The following is a 23385-nucleotide window of genomic DNA, read 5'->3' on the forward strand; positions in this document are numbered from 1 at the left end:
TCTGCCATGTAGATACCTTACTCTAATATAAATGGCATGTAGACACAAATCTCAGTACAATTTGTGCTTTTCAGAAATGCATGTCTTTATGTATTTCAAATGTTATTTGTTATGCATATGATCATGTTTCCATTTTTGTATTATGGATTACTTCTTTAAAAGTGTTAGGGTATTTTCAACGATTACTTGAGATATGGTAAGTAAACGTAGATTTCAAGGGATAATATGGAAAAAGTCTTCTGCATTCTATTGTTCTATGGCAAAATACAAAATCTTTACAACAGGGTCAAGTGGATTTATCTTTATAAGAAATTTTGTTTTACTGATCACATTCTGAAATATATCTTTTTGTTTACCAAATGAGAGTTTGTTACAGTCATCATTGTTTAAAAATGGAAATTGTATATTATTTTGCAAACAATGCCTATACTGTATACAGTTAAAGCAGAATACAGAGCTCTGGATAACAGCTAAAGTTCTGCAATTTATGGTTAAACGAAGTTGTATCGCCAGTACAAGGAAGAGCTGTGTCTCACCTGTGAAGCACTAGTATTTCTTGACCTGGTTATTTCTTTAATGATTTTTACATCTCTTCAAATTTTTATCTTCTTATTTATGTTTGTTGCTATGCGGATACAAACTACTAAGTCATTTATAAAGGTTTACTCCCAAGTAATTTTGCTAGGACCAGAAAAGAAAAAGTGCTTAACTGGTAACCATGTATGGTTACCAGCTATAGCTCCACGCTTGGTGAGCTTAGGACTGAAGCTGGGCCATTCTTCTTCTGGTTGCTGCCGCAGACAGTTCTCCCACGCTACAATCACGACTCCATGCTGTGCCGCAGAGTTTTCTTTTCTTTTTCAATGCTTTCTCCTTTTCAGTGTGCATAGGGAATATTAGTGGTTTTTCCAGGTAGTATGCAGACTTGTTCTGGCCTTTTAAGTGTGCCTTTGTGGAACCTTCGTGAGGCTGGTTTAGATAGAGCTACACCCATTTTCCCCGAACTGCCCTGGTAAGCTATGATGTATTGATTCACCATGTGATTTTGCAGGAAGCAGCCATCCTCCTTGTGGGAGAAGTATCATGCTTGTCGTAAGAAGAAGGCTAAGACGGGTAGGTCTCTTTCTACATCTTCTCTCATGAGGCCAAGAAACGGAAACCTCGTTATGCGACCCACGATCTCTCCCACACCAAACCTTCTTTATCAGAGCTCCCTGTAACTCCGGTAACTGAAGATGACGGCCATGATTTTACTTTTCAGATTAGTGAAATATTTATTAATGTCTTATTGCCCATGGGCATATTGAACCAGATTTTATTCTTGATACTTATCTTTGGCCCTATTACAGCCTAAATACAAATCTTTAAAGGTATCTCAAGTTCTAGAATATGCTACCTTAGCAGATCACTAACTCCTCCCACAAGTGTGCATAGTGGATGACCCCATACCTTTACTTTAGATTTTACTAGCCAGAGGGATTTCTCTTATTTAGAGGACTCTCCAATCAAAGTAATGAATATATTTCCTCGTTCCTAGCTGAGAACACCTTTCCACGTGGTGAATGACAAAGCTATCGCTACCCCTAAGGGGGCTGCCCTTTTGCAAAGTGCATATTATTCCCCGACTTATGCATACCAAATCCGGCTTGCTTTGCACACCAAGAGGTCCACAACCTCTTTTTTTCACAGAAAGATCCTGTTGTCGTGACCAGGAAAACACTGTTCTCTTTTTCAAGTAATATCTGGACATCCATAGTCATGTCCACAATGGATTCTAATTTACAGGTTTGGCTTATTAGCCCAAGTACAAATTCAAAGTCTCTTCAACATTCCTTTCAGAAAACAAAAGTTATTACAGTTTCTACCAACGGTTCAGCTCCACGTTTCAGCCACATGGGTAAATATACTTGCTAATGTCAGAGAACAGACCACTATCTCTGCATGTGATCGCGTTGGTTGAACAGGACGCTATCTTGTGTATCCTTGCACCTCTGAATGTGCTGCAATACCAACTTATGTTGGAAACCAGATATCCACTATCTCATGAGCTCATCTAGGCGAAATATATTAGCTACCACCATGCTTCCTAGGTCTACACAGACCACAAATAATCCTAACTTACCTAAACCTCAAACAACTGAGAGAGTAGCAAAGCCAGATTTTTCTAATTTTCTGATATATGACAAGAGAAAGGCAGTAGAGCCCTTGTCCCCTTTTTTCCAGAATTACTAGAGGTCAACCTCCACCCAAAAAATTGAGGTCTAACTCTCCGCCTTATTATGCTGTCTCCAGATACAAGCATTCTTGGTGGGATTCACCTAATAAATCTTATTCCTCACAAGTATCTAGCTTGGCCAAAGAGTCCCTCGCTGTTCAGTTGTAGTGCTACGTAGACAGAGAATATTATACGAGGATCAATCAAGTCTTCCTCCAATCTATTACAGTTATGTCATCTCAATGTTTTAACTATAGATGAGAGCACAAAGATGTGCTGGAAAGAGTGAAAACCTCTGTAGTTATCCTTAAACAAGACCCTATCTGTATGACTCCAAATCAGGAGCCTACACCTCATATGTCTACTGTGGTCATCATTGACGATTCGCCAGAGCCCACTCTTGAGGCTAATACCAGTACGTGATGGGAAGTTGTTGACGTTGTTTTTTCATCTGAGCAAAGATGCTCTTGTACAACGCCATTACACCGTCAATATGGTTACTAAATTTTATGGCTCTGACCATATTATCGTCGATTTCCTGCGCCCTTTGTTGCATAGGCCGTGCCATGTTTCAGGCTCTTGCAGGTTGTCCAAGGTAAGGCCACGTTCTTCAGCTTCACCGTCGTTGCCGATGTCGGCTGCCTCTTCTTCCTCACTCGCTGATCTTGTCATTTTGACAAGGTCCTTGTCGGTTATGGGCTCCGAGTGACACTTGATCAGTGAGTTGACGTCTTCCGTCGTCATGTCAGAGAAACCTTCGTTGGTTACTAACCGTGCCAGCGTCACAGCTTTATCTACGGCGGAGTGGTGAACTTCGTCTGGCGTAGATCCTTCATAGTCATGAACAACGTCTGGCCACAATTTTCTCCAACTTGCATTCAGTGATTGCTCTTTCATCTCATTTAGAGCTTTCTGAATGTTGGGCAGGCACGTTGCAATGTTATATTCCCACCAATATCTCTTGATGCTGAAGTCCTCGTCGCCTTCGTCGATGGAGGAGGTGAGGCCCTCCATCGTGGACCTCGTGTAGAGGGACTTGAGGGCCCGAATAACCCCGATCCATTGGTTGTATGAGGGATTTGGTGTTGGGGGGCAGGAACTCCACTTAGACCCAGTCATAATGAAGATCAGTTGCATGTCCTCCTACACAGTCCATCAAGAGGAGGACCTTAAAGGGCAGCCCATTCTCCGGGAGGTACAGCTTCACCTGCGGGATAAAGCAGTTCATGAACCAGTAAAGTGTGAGGGCTTTGGTTACCCATTCCTTTTTATTACTCATCCAGTAGACGGGCGGCAAGGCTTTGTTTTTGTTTTTCAAAGCCCAAGGATTCAATGACTTGTAAGTTAAGCCGGGTTTGAGCAAGAAGTCCGCGGCATTCTAGCACATGAGGAGAGTTATGTAATCTTTGTGGACCTTGAACCCTGGCTTCTTTACTTCGTCTTTGTAAACGAACGTCCGGGACGGCATCCTCTTCCAGAAGGGGCCAGTCTCATCCATATTGAACACCTGCTCCAGGAGATAGCCACCTTCTTTAATTAATTTCGGGAACTCGTCCTTGACGTAACGAAGAGCTGCCTCTTGGTCTGCCGAGGCAGCCTCCCCATACAAAGGAACGCTGTGAAGGCCAAACGTCCTCTTGAATTTCTCGAACTAGCCCCTGCTGGCAAGAAAACAACTTTTTTCTCATGGGGCAGGATCATCATCTTCGTCGTCATCATCACCTTTGTCGTCTTCGTTCGATTTTCCTTCAGGAACGAGGCTATCGTACAGGGTTTTGGCTTTTGTTTGAATCATGTTTGTATCAAGACTAACCTTCTTTTCCCGACAGTCCGATATCCACATTGATGACACATTCTCCATTTGCACAATAGTCTTATTACGAGGAGTCACAACGTGCTTAGTGTCCTTGGAGAAAGTTATTGAGGCAGTTTTACGTATTTTCATTTCATTTTTTTTTATGTAGCGAACCGTCGATTTATTCACTCCATGAATGCAGGCAACAGACACATAGCTACTGCCTGCCTTAAGCATGTCCGATGATTTCTCTTTCTCGTTCACCATCATCATTTTTCTCTTCTTGGGTTCACTAGAGGATGTAGAGGGTAGAGGACATTTAGGAGCCATTTTCAAGTGTGTCACAAGCACTATTTTACACTAAAAAAGCACAAGAAAACAGTTAAAAGTTCCATGTGGCAAGACTAAGCAACATAAGTGAAGCAAAAGAGAACAATGAATGCAGTCTCCCTTCACGGGGTGCACGTGAGGGAGAGATGCTGGGTAAAGCGGCTCGGCCAATCAACTTGCTAGATTCTGGAGCCGAGATGGCCAGCGAATCAGAGAGGAGGATTTTGAGTTGCGCGCCATCTCCGCATTGATACTTATTGTTCTACTGTACTCTCCCTGCCTTCTGCTAGCGACCGCGTAACTTTCGCACAATTTTTTCTAATTTTTGATGAATATTTTTGAAAATCCGCGATGCAATGAGGCAGCGAAACTTGAGCCGCGAAATGGCGAGGGATTACTGTATATTCTACTTTTAAGCCTTTACTTAACAAAATACTAATGCTTTTCAAAGGTTTAAGGTACATAAATATCATTAGTAAAACACTGAAGAACCCTATTGGCAAATTCAGGCAACCAGGAACTGAGTCATTATTTGCTTAAAGATCAGTTATTGTGAAACCTTGAAGAGTATTACAATAAAATATATTGGCCTAGGATTTTTCAAAGGTCACTGATAATGGCCATTGAAACAGGGCACATATCACATTACGTTAAACTCAGGAAAGCCTATCTGGATATTTGTTGGCCCAACCATGTAGGTTTTCTAGAGTAAAGGGAAAACAAATGAGAGGAATCATGACTTAAGGAGATAGGCGGCAGGAAAAGTAACACAACTGGAAATTGTTAAGATTATTATTTCTACTGAACCCTTTTACCCCCAAGCTATTTGGAACTTTCCAACTCTTAACCCCCAGGCATTTTTTTTTTCAAGCACATTTTACAATATATATATTTTTTAAATTGCTCTAACAGCCTTAGTTTTCATCATAGAGAGGTCAGGTTGGTCTCATTCTTTTGGAAAATGTCTGAAGTTTCTCATAAAGTTATCAAAAATATGCAAAAAAATGTAAATAGCAGTTTTTTGCAAGGACGTACCGGTACGTCCATGCGGGTAAAGGGATGAGTTTTGTGAAATGTACCAGTACGCCCAATGGGGGTAAAAGGGTTAATATTTGGTATTAAATATTTTATTGGTTTTATTTGCAACTAGGTCTGTCTCTTAATAAAAGAAATTAAGCTTTATTAGGGTGCAAGTCGAGTGAGATGGATGTTACGCTATTCTTGAAATTGCAGTACTGTATTCATTATTTTTGTGGTGTAAGGATGTTTTTATTTTAGAATATTCGTCAATAATTATAGTTTTCATCAAGGCATATCAATTTTATGTTTGCCAAAAGCAGTGATATTCATAATGCTTGTTACAAATTGGTCTGTGGTTAATGGTATAGACCAGGGTACTGTTCTGTATTTATAACTTTTAAAGGCAATATAATTACTTTTTAATATGTAAAGATCGGTAGTTTTGTTGGTTTATTTAATAACTCAAAGTGTTTAACCTTGCACAAAGTTATTGTTTTTGTTTTTAATGTTTTGTTATATCTGCATAGCTTATTGCTCTGTTGAAGGCTTTTTCCACCAGATGACTTGCTCCAGTACCCCAATATACAGTATAAAGATTCGATGATTGAATATTTGAAGATACAAATTAGATAATTTTGTCCTGTGCTCCCATTTACGCAACTAAAATTTTAAGTTATGAATTATTTTATTTTGTGAATTATAAGTACAGTACACTATACTAGTTTACGTTTGACTTGCTAGTGTATTTCACAGCCCCAACTGACCACACTTGGTTTTCATAATTTTTTTTTTTTTTCATTCGCTGTGTGTTTGGATTTTAATTATTTTATTTGTTGAAGTTACTGGTACAGGTATTTTGATTAGTAATTTATAACTGTAAAATTATGTTATTAATTTTAGAATTATTTAGTCAAATAGTATGTTTTTATTTTGTTAGTTATGAGGATTTATTTACGTTTGACTTGCTTGTGCGTTGCATACCTCAACTGACTTTGCTTGCTTATCATCATTTTGTTTTTTCACATTCATTCACTGTGTGTTTGGATTGTAGTTATCTAATTTTTTTTGAAGTTATGAGTCATTTTGATCAGTAAATTTGTTAATATTAGATTCTCATCAATTTTATAATTATTTTTATTTTCATTTTTTTTAATTATAAGTACGGTAGTAGTTTACGTATGTATTGCTAGTGTGTTTCATACTGTGACTAACCCCGTTTTCTTGATACTACGGTATCGTTTTCTTTTATTTTTAATGGAACACTACTGTATTGAAAATATTGCTATTGCACTTTTAATTTTTCATTTGCTACTCACAGGAACAAAACATACTTTTTAAAGCATCTTTGTCTGGGTATTATTACCTTATTTAATGTTAATAAAAGAAAATTGTTCAGGTATTCAATTTCATTACTGTACAGTATATTAAACCTTGGATTGGGAAACAAGTTAACTTTGACGAGCTTGTAAGAACATATCGCAATATTTATAATTGAAGTTAATGGGAAAATGCACTTTGATGAACAAATTTTCACTTACGAATGTTTCTTTAAGAACGTAACTTATTTGTATAGCGGGGCATTGGTATTGTTATCCTTGTGTTTGTGATAACAATTAAGATCACATAAATTTATCTTAATTGAACCATCCCAATTAAGATAAATTTATGTGATCTTAATCGTTATCACAAACACAAGGATACCAATGCCCCGCTATAGTTTTCATTTGATAGGAAACAGCAGTTACCTGCAGACTTTTTTTTCATATGTCAGTTGTAATCCATAGAGTATGAAGTGGAAATTTGTTTCATATTTGAATTAGGTCCATCTGAAATACAATTGCTATATTCATTTGTACCTTGTCTAATCTTGAGACATGGACAGACAAAATTAGGTCCATCTGAAATACAATTGCTATATTCATTTGTACCTTGTCTAATCTTGAAACATGGTTAGACAAAGGAAATTATGGATTACTGCTTAGACTTTTGAAGTAATAGGTATTAGGGGTGAGACTTTCCATGGAAGATTAAGCTAGCTGATTATTGTGGGGATGACGATGATAATAAAACGCCCCCATCTTCAAATAATTCACATAAATAGCCAATTTTGATAATGTTGAGCTTCAAAGCTCTTGACATTGCTAGCTTTCTTTGTTAAAATCACAAATCCAGTATATTCTTCTTAAAAGTGATAATTCTGATCTTAACTATCTAGTAACAAACCTAACTAATCTTCCTAAGGAAAGTCTGATGTTAATATCGTTACTTCTTGTAAGGCTCTTGAAAGTCGGCTGCGCAGTACAGATTCGAGAGCCTCCTACAGAGCTTTGAATTCTTCATTTACTATAGACCCTTCTATGAAACCCTTGTATTGCCACTCTCTTAGTCTCTTTATTAGTTAACCAAATTGTGAGGCAGAAAACTCAAGTTGGTAGTATGGATCCTAATGTCCCTTCACTCGCTAAAGTAATCGCTCATAAAGTATCTTGTATTACAAATGTGGATGGTGTGGCATATCGAATGTTTTCTGAAGTATTGATGGAGTAAATGAAGTTTCAACTTGAGTCAATCATTTGCATTTGGTTTTGGATGGCAGTGTGCTCTGTTCACATGCAAGCTCAACCACAAACTCATTACAGGTCAACGCTTGCAGGGTAAATGTACTGTAGGTGCTAGTTCATCTACAAAAATAAGTTTGCTGCACTTATATGCAGCATCCCCAGTATTCATTTGTAAACAAATCAGCTGAATTTTCCTCAGTTCAATCTGTGGTACAGGAAGATGAAAAAATGAAAACACAGACAGGCACTGAAAATGATGAATTATATAATTTTTAAACCTTATGTATCCTTATTGCTGAGAAATACCCTACTAATTGGAGTAAGGTAAGTCTGGAAGCTTTTTACTCTTCTACATATTCTGAAGTAACTGCTTCCAAGACTGTTTATATCCCTCACTTCTCAACTTCATGGTGGATAGACTTGATATATTGTTGTATCAGATTCAGAAAAATGACAGAAATTCCAGTTCTCATTTAGTTCTAAAGCCTTCCATAATGCAGAAACACATTGACTTGTATAAAACTCCTCAGTTTTGTAATCTTGTCTTAGATTTCAATTTGATTTCCAGCCTTGACCCCATCATTGTGCTAAATAAACAGAAATCTTAAAATTCAGTTTTTACAAGTTGGTTGACTAAACACTAGATATTGTTTGTGGGTAATCAAGTAGGGAGTGTTCTTGAATTACTTTCCTCAGTAGATTCTATGTCTTTATTGAGTTTTAATTGGCTTCTCTGTTGGATTTGGTAGCATTCTTGTATATGGAAATTGGTGTTTTAGATAGCCGGGATGAGGAATAAGATGTTTCACGGTTTATCTCTGGAAAATATGTTGAAGTTCTAGAGTTTATGGAACTGAAGATTCTACACTAAACAGCAGTGAGCTGCTGTGTCATGAACAGAATTATTGTCATTCGTTTCTTTTAACAGCCGAGGACAGAAAATAATTTAGTTGAAGGAAAGGGAATTGTTGTTTATTACGGAATAACTAACAATATGACACGCTAAAACTCACCAGAGAAGTTATGTTAGTGTTGAGACCTAAACAATCTCAGCCCTAAACAATCTCAGCTTATTCAACTTTCTTTGTTATTCTCAGAAGGCCAGAGATTCTTTTCTTGTTAATGGTAAGTCTGACTTGCCGGCCTGGTTGCATACACTAACCTGATTTCCATTGTTGGGTCTAGTGGTAATTTTTATATAGTATTCATTCAGTAAAGGTTCTGAATGCTCACTGCTTCTATCAATAGTCGAGTTCCTCTTATAGTCTTGATTTCTGTCGTTACTTTAGATTCTTCTGCTGACCCTCTGTGGCCTCTGTTGCCTGAGAGTTCAAGATGATTGCCGTATAAAGGCAGTGTGCTCAAACAACTTATCTGAAATGTGATTCATCCAAATCCATTTGTGCCAAATCTGACTGCACAGAGACTATCCACTGTATCTTGAGAAACAAATAGTTTTTGAAGCGCTCTAGACTGTCTGTTATAGGTTTTAAAAGACAGTTTACCAATAATCTATATCAAAGACAATGGAATGTTTATTTTGATTTTTGTAAAGCTAGGAGTCTGTCAGTGACTAGGACAAGCTTACATACATACATACATATACCAAAGGCACTTCCCCCAATTTTTGGGGGGTAGCCGACAACAACAAGAAACAAAACAAAAAGGGGACCTCTACTCTCTACGTTCCTCCAGCCTAACCAGGGACTCAGCCGAGTTCAGCTGGTACTGCTAGGGTGCTGGACAAGCTTGAATATTATTAATTTTCTATGGATCATTTTTATATGAAAAGAAACTCAAAGTTTCAGCTGTTAAAAGATATAGATCCATGCTTAATTCTGTTCTCAAACATCTGGGATTAGATCTGTTCGTTTCAGATACATTATAATAACAGATGTAATTTTATCATTGAGTATAGAAAGGCTGCCAATAGTAAGGTAAATTTTCTAGAATTTGAATATTATTTTACAGTGTTTAAAAGGTCTGAATCTTGAACTATTGGAAAATCTTTCTATTAAAGATTTCACAGCTAAAATCCTTTCTCAGCTGGCATTAGATTCAGCTAAACACTTGAGTGGACTACAACCGCTGTCTGTCAAAGTAGGCTTTGGGGAACACAAGATGATATTTTCCCTTTTGTCATCCCTCAGAGATGAAAAGGATGTTAAGGCTAAGAGTTTGTCTCAATTTTTTTTCCTATCCCTTTTCTGAAAATGGATGAAAGCATATCAGCAGAAATCAAGCGTGTCCAGTAAGAGCTGTTCAGTATTATTAGACAAAACCTCATGTATTAGAGGTAGTGTCCCTAGTTTATTTTGTGGAATTAGGGTCCCTAATCGACCTTTAACCAAAAAAAGAAATGTCATTCCTATTTGAAAGTTTGTTCACAGAGGCTTATGAAGAATTTGATCCACATCTAAGAAAAGGTTTTGATTTTTTTTTTTTTTTTAGAAATCTTTCTTTGGAAAGAGTTTTAAGAGGCAGCTCAGTGGCATACCAAGTCAGTTTTCAATAAACATTATCTTAAACAATTCTGGTTAGTTTATGCAGATTTTTAGGCTCTAGGCCCCATAGTGGTTGGCTACAGAGCTATGATATAATCAATATTTAGTTCACTTTATTATGTACTGTAACATACACCAGAGTATAGGCTTTTTGATTTAATAATTGATTTGGAATCAATCAAAAGTATCATTTAGATCAAGAACTATTTGATTAGAGGTATTGTACAATCAAAAGTATCATTGAGATCAAGAACTATCATTTAGAGACAATGCACAGTCCATTAATGTAGATAGCTTAAGAAAACAATCCAGAGTTCTGTATTTTAACTTTATTTAGAGAGGGGTTTTTGTAAGTAATCTAGACCAGGTTAGTAACTCTTAACCATGCTATATTGCTTTTACTGTATTTATATTTATCCTTTCTCTTTCCTTCACTGGTGTCCCACCTCCAGCAGAGTATTGAAATCATTAATATGTACATCAGAGGAGGTTTGTTGAAATAAATGAGATTTTCATGATGAAATTTTGTTATTTCTGTACTCACCTGATGCCCATATACCTGCATCCCCTTATTGATGCGTGGTATCAAGAGGATAGGGATAGTATCGACTCCGAAACTGAAAGGGCAACATGAGACCGGCGTGCCAGTTCCATACTTGTTACCTCTTATGACTAGAATGTTAATTGAAGGGAAAGAAAATTTGAAAAATTTTAAGATTTATGTGTAAATGTTGATTAAACGGGTAATAGTAGATTAAACCGTGTAATATGAATATCAGGTGACTATAGAAATAAATTTTATTAAATTTTTTTTTTCCTTTCCTCTGGGAATCTAAGGACATGACCATCCTATATCAGGGTTATTTACCAAGCAGTGGTGAGCCTCTTCCCTCAAATCCAAAATTATTGCTCCCCACACATATACAGTATACTGTACGCACATGTACCGAATGAGCACACAGGAATAATGGCTAATGTAATATATTCTTGTATGTGTATTTTCTTGGCAAATTTTATGCTTTTGGCGCATTTAGTTATCCTCATTGACACTATGCATCTTTCAGCATAATCATTACATAAAATTTGTAAATATATGAATAAGCAAAGAAATGAGAACATACCTTAGAGAGATGTGCAGCAAATTTTTCTTTATGAATGCCATATGGCATATAAAAACATGGATAATCTAATAGTCATAAAATCAGAAAATGGTGGAATGACTGCATATGGGATACAAAAATAAATAGCAAGTTTTGAAGTATAAGTAAATAAATAGGTACGCAGGTCAGATAAGGATTGCATGCGGTCCCAGGCGTGCTTCTGTAATTACTGTATATAAAAAGCACTTTTTAGCATTAAAGCCAATTGTTTTCATTAAAAAAAATTGAAACATGAAATATAAATGTTCTAGCTAAAGATACAACAATGTAAGCTTCCAAAATTCAAAACTATAGGTCATCAGTTGCATTCCTTAACTTGAGCTTATATACATTTTAAGGCTTACCAAAAGCCCAATGCATTAAATTTTGTTGATTATCTCCTAAGTTACAAATAAGGGTTTGGTTTGATATTTCACAATGCGTACTACCCTGCAGATCAACAAAATTTAGTCTTATCTTTATTCTTATCTCAGACCTTGCTTTAGTTACTGACAACGTACATTGATAAAACACAAAATAGCGAGGTCAAATTATTTAATTTTAATTATTGTTGGTTGTGTTTACATTAGTAATGTTTGAATAGAATTGGGAAGGTAATTACTTGATTTCTAAGTAGCTCTTTATAAGTAAACATAAGAGATTATTTTTATTTATATCCATAAGTATATAACTAATTTATATTGAAAGTTTTGTTTACAATACATTTATGACCCTGATGTACAAATCCTAATTTTTACTAGGTGAGCTAATCTCTTGACCCCTCTAATTTGTTTACATCTGTGGTCATCAAACTGAGTAAATGAAAGTGTTGAACATGCAGGAAGGTCTTTAAATGAAAGTGTTGAACATGCAGGAAGGTCTTTTTTTTTTTTTTGTAAACCATAGTTAACAATCATTATATTTATTTGAGCAGTTATTCAGCTTAAGGTTTCCCAGCCTTTGATCTCATATTAGACATGGTAAATGTAAGGGCTGTATCAGGGGAATATGAAAATTACTTGAAATATCTTTATTTTTATTATTCAGTGCTTCTCTGTAGAGTTCTGCATTGAATAGAATTGTTTTATTGCATGCATTATATTTAGTGCATTTATTATTAGCTGATAAAAGTAGTCTTTAGTTAGACAGACAATGCAGAATTCTAAAGGAAAGCTCTTCATTCTTGTCATTTAGTTTTCTCGAGATAAATGTTTTTATCCCTAAAGATTTGAGGATTGAGATGTAGTTTCTGTATAGGAATGTATTATTGCATGTTATTTACATCTTTCAAATATGCTCTGTAGATAGAAATTCTAGTGATTTCTGTTCCCATTTTGCAGATCTTTGGATCTTAATGGAACTCTGGAATGGCATGCATTTATTCTGTGTATTATGTTTTATGTATTAGTTTGGTTTTTTCTCTCTCTTTCCACACCTGTCACCTTCCTGCCTTCCTGTCTGCCTGCACTGTTGTGTGCACGCCGGAATTTACACTCCATTGTGCACACATCCTTGACCGTGGCACACAAATTCCTTGTGTGCAGCGGGTTGCTGAGAAACTCGCCAGTAATGGGAGTGTGTCCATCTCCAAGGCCATCAGAAATAAGGAATTAGAGATTATTCCTATATCGCCGGCTGCCAAGGGTACATCGCAGTCTCATGGAAACGTACCACTTCACCGCGACAAGTCGGAACCAAAGGTGTCAATATCAACGGTGGGATCTGGGAATTCTCGTTTGTCCAATGGTATACCAACTAGTGGAGGATGGCGGGAGGAGAGTGCGAGTGTATCTATAGAACCATGTGGGTCTAGCAACTCTACTTGTACTGATGATGCTCCTTTGAACCTTTCTATGAAGTCAACACCATCTCAAAGAAGTAAGTTCAATGCTTGCTCTTATGCAAAGTACTTGTTTTATAATAGTTGTTATTGTGTACCAAGTTAATTTATTGGTGGTTATAGCAAGTAAGCAGTTTTATATAGAGTAATGAGTCTTTAAACTTGAATTATCAAGGAGACCTTTTTAATTTATATGACAGAAATACTTTTTTTCCAAAATTAGAACAGCTTTGTTAAGTTTGGCTTATGGTCATGAATGCTACATATGTTATCAAGAGATCACTAAATTGCTATCAACTGTTAGTGTATTAATCTTTTATATACAGTATTTTTTATGATTTACCATTTTGATTACTCATATTCAAATTTTGTAAGATTGTTTTTTTTAATTGATGAATTCTAGTATGGGTACATTTATTCAAATTTTGGAAAATCTTGTGATGCCTATGTATACATACATCTAATTCTCAAAATAACAAGAAGAAACTACAAATGGAGGGGAAGTTTAAAATAGTATGTTCCAAAATACTATATTTAATAGGTATACCAAGTTATTTATTTTGATATTTAGCTTTGGAATGAAGATAATTTTAACTATTTTGCATAATCATTTACATCTTTTGATTATATCTAAGTAAAAAAAATTAATTGCTGGTATAAGCTATTTTAAATTCTAAATGGATTGTTTTATCAATGAATAGTTATGTTTTAAAGATATTAGCCCATTACACCACATTGTTAGTTTTTTTGTTTCTACAACTTTGAAAAATAAAATTTATACCTATTTTAAAAACATTCTCAATGCTTAAAACTGATTTATTTCAGCTTTGAAAAATTCTGATAAAAGAGACCACAAAGAATCGAGACTTCCAGCAGTGCCCGCCCTAGTAGATTATCCTCCAAATCTTGCAGGAAGCCTTGGTTCTGGTTTAACCCCTAGTTTAGAAGTTTTGCAGAGTTTATATGGCCAACATGGAGAGCCAAGAGATGTTTTAGCGTCTGTAAGTAAAGATATGTTCTTTTATTAAAACTTAGGGGTATGAAGGTCTTTTAAGGCTTGTGAATGCTTGTAGGATTGACTTTCTATCATATGGAATTCATGTAAAGTAACTAAAAAGGGTGACTTGATTTTGAATTCTTATTGGAAGGTTTGTAAATGAATTACGTACAGGACTGTAACCTGTAATGATGATTGCTGTACCATCTTATACCACATCAGTCTTTTATAAAGTAGGTCCTCTGTTTAAAACGAAGACCCGTTCTTACTCATTGCTGTAAATTGAATTTCAACGGAAGTCGGAATACACTTAAATACAGTATGGTGCACATAAGCACTTATGGTGTACATAAGCACTGAAATTACTCACCTATACTAATGCAGCATTTTAAAGTAATAATCTAGGCCATAAAAACACACTATAGGACAGAAACAACTCAGACTAGAAAAAGACATGGACATAAATGTATTGTATACCAAATTCCCACACATGAGTAAGACATTTCTAGCTTAATATATTCTGGTCTATGTATTTTCTAGGAAAAGTTTATGCTTTAGGTATATTTAGTTATCGTCTCTCACACTTGATGTATCTTTTAGTATAGCCATAAAATAAATATTGTAAACATATAAACGAGCAGACAAAGAAGTACAATGAATTTAACTTAGAGAGACATGCAGCAAATGTTTATTTATGATACCATCAAGAAAATTAGAAAACTGTTATCTTCCCGAGGGAATTATAGAAATTTGTGCTTTTTAAATATTTAACTTAGCCGGTGAATATATAATAGCTGCTGCTCCAGCGGCTCGACAGAAAACACACACAAAAACTCGCGAGCGATCGCTATGAAGGTTGCGGGTGTGCCCACCAGCGCCAACTATCGGCCAGATACCGTATATACATGTAAACAGACCCAATTTTTTCTCTGTCGGCCTTAACGACAAGACGTATCAATACTCGCTGTATAACCTGGAGTTTTCTCAACATATTTGGTGAAGTACTTCCTTTTGGTTTGAGCTTTCGCAGTGCAGGTGTTTTATCTTCAACTTAAATCTTGAACTCGTTTTTGGATAGATTTAATTTTTGATGACTTTGGATTGTTTTTTGGACTTTCTTTGACTTTTAAATGGCCGACCCTTCCCTTAGTACGGAAGTGTGTTTTAGGCTTTTAGCAATTATCTTATCACGTTATAAATTAATTATAGATTTTCCTCTATATATTTTATATCTCAACCGCCTTTATTAGGCCTCTTCGATTAGCTTTCCATTTATAATAAACATCAAGATAAATTTTAATGATTTGTTTATATGCGACCTTTCCTGAGAGTAGGCGGTCCTAACTTGGAAACCGAAGTTAAACAACGTTGAGCCCTTTCAATCGTAAATAACTTTTACAGAGCAAATGATTTAAAACTTATTAAATGAATATTTTTTAGTAGATATTTTATGAAAGATTTTCTTTGAATAGTCTTCGTACTGTTTCAAAGATGAACTAACGTTTAGTTTATTTATGCTACGCAGTTTGCGCTCTATCGTTACGATAGAGAGAGAGAGTATCACGGTTTCACTTTGCAGAAAGAGTAAATCGATTCTGACGTTTTGTTCATTCTTCTTTCAAAGCTTAAATGTTTTAAATACTTTTTTAAAGGAACTTTTTATTTGAAAAACCTTTCAGTTTTTTCCTTTGGTCAAATAACCTGTTTATTGACGAAAGGTAAGTGGGCTCTTCTCTTCGGTGCGAAATCAAGAGAGAGAGAGAGAGAGGGATAGAGACGGAGAGAGAGAGAGGAGAGAGAACGTTCCGATCTTTATTCTCGTCCCAAGCGAGTAACGTTGTTCTCGAGTCAGCTCTCGTCCCTAGTCTCTGTACGGGGAGAAAGGATAAAACGTTTTTAGTTTTTATTCTCGTCCCAAGGCACTGTACGGTGAGAGATTGAAAACGTAGTTTTGAATGAACTAGTGTTTAGTCTCTTTCCCAGCCACTGATCTTTTTATCTTAAAATATGTTTACTGTTTTTTGCTTGTATTAATGTGCTTACATTATACGACTGATTTCGCAATTATAACCTTTTGATGAGGGTAGAATTGCGTGCTTCGGGTAGAAATCAGTTTTATTCATATCTAATGTGAATTGTTAAAAAATTCCATTTCAGTGAAATAAGTGCAAAACAGAAAATCGTAGTGATAAAGTGATAATTGCGCAAAGTGTTATCAGTGTTGCGACCGAGGGTTCGTCTGTTCGTGCCTGTCGTTCGCCTAGTCCGAGACCTCTTGCAAGCTCCCAAGCCCAGGGGAGAAGTAATGTCGTACGACTTATGGGTTCGAGAGGACTTGATCAGCGAACAGACGTTCCCTCTATGGTTTCAGGCGTGTCTCATCAACACCGCCCCTACCATAAGACGAGCGAGACGATTTTCTCCTCGTCATCCGAAGGCTTTTCGCATAAGAAACCGTGGAACAAGGTTTCGAGGCCCTTTAAGCGAAAGTCAGTCCTTTCAGGACAGGTCCAGCGTCCTGGTTTTAACTATTAGGACAGCTCTGACCCTATGCAGTCATCGGAAGACTGCTCGCCGCCTAAACAAAAGCGTAACACAGGCTCCGAGAGTCTTTTTGTAGGCAAGGTTTTGCAGTCACAGACGTTACCCTCGTCTCTTACCGCAACCATTCCCGTTGATCCTAAATGGGTTGTACGGCAAGACATGCAGAATAAGCTTGCCTCTCTTATGGAGGACTATTCTGCTGAGCAGGTTCACGATGATCCTCGCCGCTTAGCTGATCGAGATCCTGGCCGTCAGCCGCCCAAACGAACCTTTGCTCGTCCTGTTGACGTTGACGTTACAAAGTCACGTCAGTCACGTTTTGTAGAGCCTCACTCGATGCAGTCCAGTGTTGACTTTCAGCCGCTTGTGGACGTTCAGCCGCTGCCGCATGCTCTTGTTGACGTTCAGGACGTTCGCCAACCAGCGAAGTTGACTTGTTTTGACGTTGAGCGTCAAGCACCGCAGTCAAGAGTTGTTTTGACTGCTCAGTCTAGGCAGTCAAGGCAGTCTCGAGTTGACGTCGTGCGTCCTCCCGCACCTGTTGGTTGTTGCTGGTCAGTCCTTTAAGCAGTTACATGACATAGCGTCCTTGACTGCTACTGTTGCTCCTTTGCGTGTGGACTCTGCTTGTCAAGCATTGCCACCACGGCAGGTCTCTCCCTTGCTTGAGACTCGGCTATTGTCGGACAAGGTTCCTTCAGATGAGGAAGTTGCTGTTCCCCCTCCTACTGATATTCCCTTGAGGACTCTGTCAGACGGAGAGGAGCCTAAAGCTGCTCAGCCCTCTATGGACTTTAAATAAATCATGCTGATTTTTAAGGATCTTTGTCCGGATCTTTTTGTAACTGCTGCTCCTCGTTCGCCTAAACGTCAGAGTTTACACAAGGCCTAGCTACTTCGAAGCCGTTGTTTTATAAGCTAGTGCTCTCTCGCTCTCCTAAGAGAGCTTTACGTTTGCTAGGCGACTGGTTTATCACCAGGAGGAGTTTGGGGGAGACAGCCTTTGCTTTCCCTACTTTTAAGCTGGCTTATAGAGCGAGAGTCTGATATGACACGGGAGAAGTTCTCGGCTTGGGAGTTCCTGCCTCTGCCCAGATAGACTTCTTAAACCTCATAGACTCTCCCTGGCGCCTGGCCATGAGACACTCCAAGATTTTATGGTCTACTTCAGAGCTAGACCATCTCTTGTTAGGAGTTTTTTTCGAGCGTTTGAAGTTTTGCTGTACAATTATGTCATGCATAAACAAGGCTTTCAGGGATGGCTCCAATGATCTGACAGCCACGTTCTCTGCAGGAACAAGTCCCTCAGGGATGGCTCCAATGATCTGGCAGCCATGTTCACTGCAGGAGTACGTAAGAGGCAAGTGCGCTCAATGTGTTCATTGTCAAGACAAACTTCACGATGAAGTCTACCAGGCTGTCTTGACAGCATTAATGGAAGGCGACTGGATGGTCTCTCTCGACCTTCAGGAGGCATACTTCCACATTCCTATACACCCGGATTCCCAACCGTTTCTGAGGTTTGTTTACAGGAATGTGGGGTACCAGTTTCGAGCCCTGTGCTTTGGCCTCAGTCCTGCTCCTCTCGTGTTTACGAGGCTCATGAGGAATGTGGCAAAATCCCTCCATCTATCGGGGATCCGAGCCTCCCTGTACTTGGACGACTGGCTTCTCAGAGCATCGTCCAGTCTTCGCTGTCTGTAGGATCTACATTGGACGTTGAGTCTGGCCAGGGAGTTGGGACTTTTGGTCAACCTAAAAGTCCCAACTGATCCCATCCCAGATTATTCTATATTTGGGGATGGAGATTCGCAGTCCAGTTTTTTTTTTCGCGCTTTTCCGTCTGCCACCGAATAGAACAAGCCCTGCTCGAAGTCCAACTAATGCTGAAAAGAAAACGTTTGTTCAGTCAGGAGTTGGAACAGTCTCGTAGGGACTCTCTCATCCCTGGAGCAGTTTGTCTCACTAGGGAGACTACACCTTCTACCTCTCCGGTTCCATCTAGCCTCTCACTGGAACTAGGACAAGACGTTAGAGACGGTATCATTCCCAGTCTCCGAACCAGTAAAGGCATGCCTGAAATGGTGGGACAGCAATATCAGTCTGAGAGAGGGACTATCCCTAGCAGTCAAGAACCCAAACCACGTGTTGTTCTCAGACGCGTCGGATTTGGGTTGGGGTGCGACCCTGGACGGTCGGGAATGCTCGGGTCTGTGGACCTCAAGTCAGAAGAGCATGCACATCAACGGCAAGGAGCTATTAGCAGTCCACTTGGCCTTGATGATATTCGAAAGCTTCTTCGAAACTAAGTGGTAGAGGTCAACTCAGACAACACCACAGCTTTGGCGTACATCTCCAAGCAAGGAGGCACACACTCCTTCACGCTGCTCGAGATCGCAAGGGACCTTCTCTTATGGTCAAGAAATCGAGGCATCTCCCTGTTGACGAGATTCATCCAGGGGTACTTGAACGTCTTGGCAGACTGTCTCAGTCGGAGGGGTCAGGTGATACCCATGGAATGGACCCTCCACAAGGACGTGGGCAAGAGTCTTTGGGCTACTTGGGGTCAACCCACCATAGACCTCTTTGCCTCCTCGTTGACCAAAAGGTTACCAATCTATTGCTCTCCAGTCCTAGATACAGAAGCAATCCACATAGACGCGTTTCTACTGGATTGGTCTCTTCTGGACTTATATGCATTCCCACCATTCAAGATAGTCAACAAGGTACTGCAGAAGTTCGCCTCTCACGAAGGGACAAGGTTGACGTTGGTTGCTACCCTCTGGCCTGCGAGAGAGTGGTTCACCGAGGTACTTCAATGGCTGGTAGACTTTCCAAGTAGTCTTCCTCTAAGGGTAGATCTGTTACGTCAGCCCCACGTAAAGAATGTCCATCAAAGCCTCCCCGCTCTTCGTCTGACTTCCTTCAGACTATCGAAAGACACTCAAGAGCTCGAAGCTTTTCGAAGGAGGCAGCCAGTGCGATTGCAAGAGCGAGGAGAGCTTCTACCATTAGAGTATACCAGTCGAAGTGGGAAGTCTTTCGAGACTGGTGCAAGTCAGCATCTGTGTCCTCGTCCAGTACCTCTGTAGCCTAAATCGCAGATTTTCTTTTACATCTGAGAAAGGTTCGCTCCCTTTCAGCTCCCACGATTAACGGCTACAGGAGCATGTTGGCTTCGGTCTTTCGACATAGAGGCTTAGATCTTTCCAACAATAAAGATCTCCAAGATCTCCTTAAGTCTTTCGAGACCTCTAAGGAACGTCGTTTGGCAACTCCTGGATGGAACTTAGACGTGGTCCTAAGGTTCCTCATGTCAGACAGGTTTGAGCCATTACATTCAGCCTCCCTGAAGGATCTCACCCTCAAGACACTTTTCCTAGTGTGCTTGGCTTCGGCTAAAAGGGTCAGTGAACTTCATGCCTTCAGTAAGAACATCGGCTTTTCTACAGAAAAAGCCACTTGTTCACTTCAACTTGGTTTCCTGGCCAAAAATGAACTGCCTTCTCGTCCTTGGCCTAAATCTTTTGATATTCCTTGCTTATCAGAGATCGTAGGCAACGAACTGGAAAGAGTATTATGTCCTGTTAGAGCTCTTAAGTTCTATTTAGCTCGTACTAAGTCATTACGAGGTAAATCTGAGGCATTATGGTGCTCAATTAAGAAACCATCATTGCCTATGTCAAAGAATGCTTTGTCATTTTTTATCAGATTTTTAATACGAGAAGCTCATTCTCACTTGAATGAGAAAGACCGATGTTTGCTTAAGGTTAAGACGCACGAAGTTAGAGCTATAGCAACCTCCGTGGCCTTCAAGCAAAATAAATCTCTGCAAAGTATTATGGACGCGACTTTTTAAAGAAGCAAGTCAGTGTTCGCGTCATTTTACTTAAAAGATGTCCAGACTCTTTACGAGGACTGCTACACACTGGGTCCATTCGTTGCAGCGAGTGCAGTAGTGGGTGAGGGTTCTACCACTACATTACCCTAATTCCAATATCCTTTTTAATCTGTCTCTTGAAATGTTTTTAATATTGGTTTTTGGGTTGTACGGAAGGCTAAGAAGCCTTTCGCATCCTGGTTGATTTGGCGGGTGGTCAAAGTCATTTCTTGAGAGCGCCCAGATTAGGGGTTTGATGAGGTCCTGTTGTATGGGTTGCAGCCCTTAATACTTCAGCTCCTAGGAATCTTTCAGCATCCTAAGAGGATCGCTGGGCTTCGTGAGGAAGACAGACTAATAAGGCAGAGTAATCGTCTAAGTCAACTTCCTTACCAGGAACCTTTATATATTTGGGTTTTGTTATGATATAACTGTCAAAAACTCTAAGCATATACGCTGTAAACTTAATTAACTCTGGTCTCTACCCACCACCATGGGTGTGAATCAGCTATTATATATTCACCGGCTAAGTTAAATATTTAAAAATGATATTTTAATTATAAAATAAATTTTTGAATATACTTACCCGGTGAATATATAAATTAGAGACCCAGCGGGATGAGAAAAATTGGGTCTGTTTACATGTATATGCGGTATCTGGCCGATAGTTGGCGCTGGTGGGCACACCCGCAACCTTCATAGCGATCGCTCGCGAGTTTTTGTGTGTGTTTTCTGTCGAGCCGCTGGAGCAGCAGCTATTATATATTCACCGGGTAAGTATATTCAAAAATTTATTTTATAATTAAAATATCATTTTAAAGAATATTGGATGCTAACATGAATATCCTTCCACAAATTCTTGGGAAAAAGTAATTAAATAGGTACCTTGGTCAGAAAAGTGTTGCCTAAATATAAAAAAAGGATATGTTAGCAATAAAAAATTGTTTGCATTTAAAGAAAACTATTTAAAACATAAAATATGGACACTCTCCTAGCCAAATATGCAATACAGTAATCTGAATTTTCAAAGTTCCAAGCAGAGGTCGAGAATTGCGCCATTTAAGTTCTGTGTACCGCCAATTTTATTTTGTTAACTTCTTTAAGACAAAGGATATCATATTCCAAATGAATTACCTGGAATAACTTACTTTAGGTAGCCTAATTGGCAACTGAAGGTAGTTGATAGATAGATTAATTATTATCTAAAGATGAAATTTTTAAACTAATTCTTTACCTCTTTTAATTCAACATACTGTATACCAAAATGATTAAAAGAAAATGATTAAGTTCTTTGTTAAAATAATCTTTTGAGTTCTATATTGACAGTAACAACACAAGAAACAGACTGTAATTATGGACTATTTTGGCAATAATCCATCTGTTAAGGTAAAAGTATCATGCGCTAAACGAGAAATTTAATTATTAGATTACAATACTCTGCATTTGGGATAATCTAAAAAACTCGTCCTAAATTAACTATGTACCTTTTAGTTTATTTGGCTTTATTTGATGGTTCTTGTTAAAGATCAATTTAAATTTTTTGTTTTAAAAAACAACTACCAACCATATACGGAAACTGATGTATTTGAGATAGGGTTTGTTCAAGCAAGTGAGTTACTAAATCCTTTATTTATCTATTTATCATATTGGAGAAAGGATGAAATGAGTAAATGGTCAAACTTGTAAGAGAACAACACACCCAGCCATTCAACCAAGATATAATTGAACCAATTTAGTGAATCTTATACAAAGAAAGAACCATTAGTATGAAGGAATTATATGGTTTGTCACGCTAACCACAAAACATTAATAGACAGAAGGAAAGCTTATGTTACAAGTGGAGGATTGAAATATCCAGAGAAGGAATAAGCAGCGGTTAAGAGGTACTTACTGTAACAAGAGTAGAGAAATAAGGATCCAGGATACCATCTCGATCATCAACCTCACGAATCAAGTGTATAATAGAGTGGCTAGATGTGCGAGAGAGTGATAGTAGGCACAGGTGTAATAAGAGTTCAAGGCTCTGCAAGAGGATCTTGAACCTGGTATACACTGTGTACCACCAGAACCCTTACTGAAAGGTGTACATAGATTACCCCTTAGTTACCACTTGAACATTAAGGTTAGGGGTAAAACTGGGTTGGATATTCCTGGAATGTTACTCTGAATCTAGAACTAAGCTAATTTCTCTGCTACTCAAAAACAAGTGCAGAACTGACATCATTTCCTCTATAAATGAGTCTAGCCTTCTCTGCTCAAGGAAATCATTTTGAAACACTGGAGTTAACTGCCATGTAAAGAATTTCTATACACTCCCTATATTTTTATCCAAAAAGAGCCATGAGTAAATTAGCTTGCAAACCCTGCATTAAAGATTGTAGTCAGCTTTGTCAACTAATTTGTTGCGAAGGTTATGTTTTGTCAGTGTAATGATGGACTTCAAAAACGGCATCATATTCTACAGTATAATGATGACTTGAAGCTAAGCAAAATTAGAATTTACAATTGAACATTTTAATGAATCTTAAAACCAAGTAGCCATTCTTAATGAAAGTGATAA

General features: G+C 38.1%; 1 protein-coding gene across 1 annotated transcript in view; it reads left to right on the forward strand.

The window, feature by feature from the left end:
• Positions 1 to 23385, forward strand: part of tou (toutatis) — a 510442-nt gene that overhangs the window by 154297 nt on the left and 332760 nt on the right. The window contains exons 11-12 of the mRNA XM_068348421.1: positions 13109 to 13442; positions 14230 to 14405. Coding sequence (XP_068204522.1) covers positions 13109 to 13442; positions 14230 to 14405 — 510 coding nt within the window. The remainder of the gene's footprint in view (positions 1 to 13108; positions 13443 to 14229; positions 14406 to 23385) is intronic.

The sequence above is a fragment of the Palaemon carinicauda genome, chromosome 2, assembly GCF_036898095.1.
Source record: "Palaemon carinicauda isolate YSFRI2023 chromosome 2, ASM3689809v2, whole genome shotgun sequence".
NCBI classification, from domain to species: Eukaryota; Metazoa; Arthropoda; class Malacostraca; order Decapoda; family Palaemonidae; genus Palaemon; species Palaemon carinicauda.